This window comes from Microtus ochrogaster, chromosome 10 (assembly GCF_000317375.1).
Source record: "Microtus ochrogaster isolate Prairie Vole_2 chromosome 10, MicOch1.0, whole genome shotgun sequence".
Classification (NCBI taxonomy): Eukaryota; Metazoa; Chordata; class Mammalia; order Rodentia; family Cricetidae; genus Microtus; species Microtus ochrogaster.
The window spans coordinates 61,249,030-61,251,338 of NC_022016.1; the positions used below are offsets into that span (position 1 = coordinate 61,249,030).

General features: G+C 61.4%; 2 protein-coding genes across 2 annotated transcripts in view; both read left to right on the forward strand.

Moving 5' to 3' along the window:
* Positions 1-2,309, forward strand: part of LOC101982387 (bone morphogenetic protein 8A) — a 25,351-nt gene that overhangs the window by 16,930 nt on the left and 6,112 nt on the right. The window contains exon 3 of the mRNA XM_005353288.2: positions 74-222. Coding sequence (XP_005353345.1) covers positions 74-222 — 149 coding nt within the window. The remainder of the gene's footprint in view (positions 1-73; positions 223-2,309) is intronic.
* LOC102002187 (succinyl-CoA:3-ketoacid coenzyme A transferase 2A, mitochondrial-like) overlaps positions 1,207-2,309 on the forward strand; it is a 4,811-nt gene continuing 3,708 nt past the window's right edge. The window contains exon 1 of the mRNA XM_005353358.2: positions 1,207-2,308. Within this exon, the coding sequence (XP_005353415.1) occupies positions 1,207-2,308 (1,102 nt within the window). The remainder of the gene's footprint in view (position 2,309) is intronic.

Genomic DNA, 2,309 nt, shown 5'->3' on the forward strand with positions numbered 1-2,309 from the left:
CCCCCAGGCAGGCACAAGATACAGGCAGGCGTGCGACCTCGGCCCTTGGTTAATTGTTCTTTCATGTCCACAGGGAGTCTGACTTGTTCTTTTTGGATCTTCAGACGCTCCGATCTGGGGACGAGGGCTGGCTGGTGCTGGACATCACGGCAGCCAGTGACCGCTGGTTGCTGAACCACAAGAAGGACCTGGGACTCCGCCTCTATGTGGAAACCGAGGATGGTGAGGCTCCCAGGCTTAGCAGGGAGCTGCCCTGGGGGTCCTGGGAGGGGGTTCCAGCCCAGGCTGCCAGCCTAATATACGGAGCCCTCTCACTGGGCCACAATTGGCCTTTCTTGAGGACGCAGTGGGTAGTGGTGAGGTCCTGGACACAGGGAGGCCCCAGCCAGGGCTGCCTTCCTGACGCTCCTAATAGCAACTGACCTCCCAAGAGCCAGCTCCGGCATCCAATGGGCGGGTACTTCTTCATGGGCAGCAGACCTCCACTCTGAGAGGTTATGTACTAGGAAGGAGGGGTGGGGGACCTGCACCCCAGGTTCTTAGTGCAGAGCCTGGGTTATCCCTGCTCTGCAGTGTTGTAGCTCAGTACCCAAGCCTCAGTTTCCCCATCTACACAGGTTTACAGCCGGTGCTTCACTCTCAGGGTTTTCATGCCCTTTATGTGGGGCAGTGAGGCAGAAAGGACAGCAGGGCAGGAGGCTGGCCTGTCTGGGGTCCAGCAAAAGGCTGGAGGGATAGCTTGGAAGGAGAGGGGCAGAGCGGTGGCAGGGGTCACTCTGAGTTAGGGAAAGCTGGCAAGGTCCTTGGAAAGTTTCCAGCAGCTTAACAGCAGCAGGGGGGAGGGAAGAGGGGGGGACGGGACAGATGTGATTGTGGCTTTAAAAGACCCAGCTAACTTCAGCCCCTCGAGGAATCCTAACCCCGCCCCCAGGTGAGCTTTCCAGGGTAGGGGGGGGGGCGTGGCGGCTGACTGGACCCAGCACTGGCAGTCAGTTGTCAACAGCATTCTTTCGAGTGTCTATCCAAGATGTTGTGAGACAGGTCAGGCGACAGGGATGGCCAAGGATGTCCTCAGGCAGAGTGTGACCCATGGCGATCCCAGTGAGTGTCCTCCCAGCTTTGTGACGCAGCACGGAGGTGGCGTGGGGCAGCTCACAGGCCTTTCCCGCTCTGTCCGGGTCTTGGGAGCCTCGTGGCCTGTGGGCGATGGCGGCGCTGAGGCTTTTGGCTTGGGCGCTTCCGCGCGGAGTCTCCATCTGCCGCCCACCGCCCGCGCTGCCCCACCGCCTTGTCCTCCGCTTTGCTAGCGACCGCTACGGACGAGTCCACTTCTACACGGACCCTATGAAGGCGGTGGAGGGCGTCAAGGATGGGGCGACCGTCATGCTAGGAGGCTTCGGACTCTGTGGCATCCCCGAGAACCTGATCGGCGCGCTGAAGGCCAAGGGCGTGAAGGACCTGAAGATCGTCAGCACCAACGTGGGCTTGGAGGACTTCGGCCTGGGCATCTTGCTGGCCTCCAAGCAGGTCAGGCGCGTGGTGTGTTCATACCTGGGGGAGAACGCGCTGTGCGAGAAGTTGTTCCTGGCAGGCGAGCTGGACCTGGAGATGACGCCGCAGGGCACCCTGGCCGAGCGCATCCGCGCGGGAGGCGCGGGCTTGCCCGCTTTCTACACGCCTACGGGCTATGGCACGCTGGTGCAGGAAGGTGGCGCCCCCATCCGGTACGAGCCAGATGGCCACCTGGTCACCCTGAGCCAGCCGCGGGAGGTGCGCGAGTTCAATGGCCGCCACTACCTGCTGGAGCACGCCATCCGCGCCGACTTCGCCCTGGTCAAGGGCTGGAAAGCCGACCGTTCTGGCAACGTGATCTTCCGGGGCAGCGCGCGTAACTTCAACGTGCCCATGTGCAAGGCCGCTGACATCTCTGTGGTGGAGGTGGAGGAGATCGTGGACGTGGGCACTTTCCGCCCAGAGGACATCCACATCCCCAACATCTACGTGGACCGTGTGATCAAAGGACCGAAGTATGAGAAGCGCATCGAGCGCGTGATCACGCGCGACAGCCAGCCCGCAGCCGCGAGCAAGCAACAGGACTCCATCAGGACGCGCATTATCAAGCGCGCGGCTCTCGAGTTCGAGGACGGCATGTATGCCAATCTGGGCATCGGGATCCCTCTCTTGGCCACCAACTTCATCAGCCCCAAGATGAAAGTCTACCTTCATAGTGAAAACGGGATCCTGGGCTTGGGCCCGTACCCCTTGAAAAATGAAGTGGATGCCGACATCATCAACGCGGGCAAGCAGAC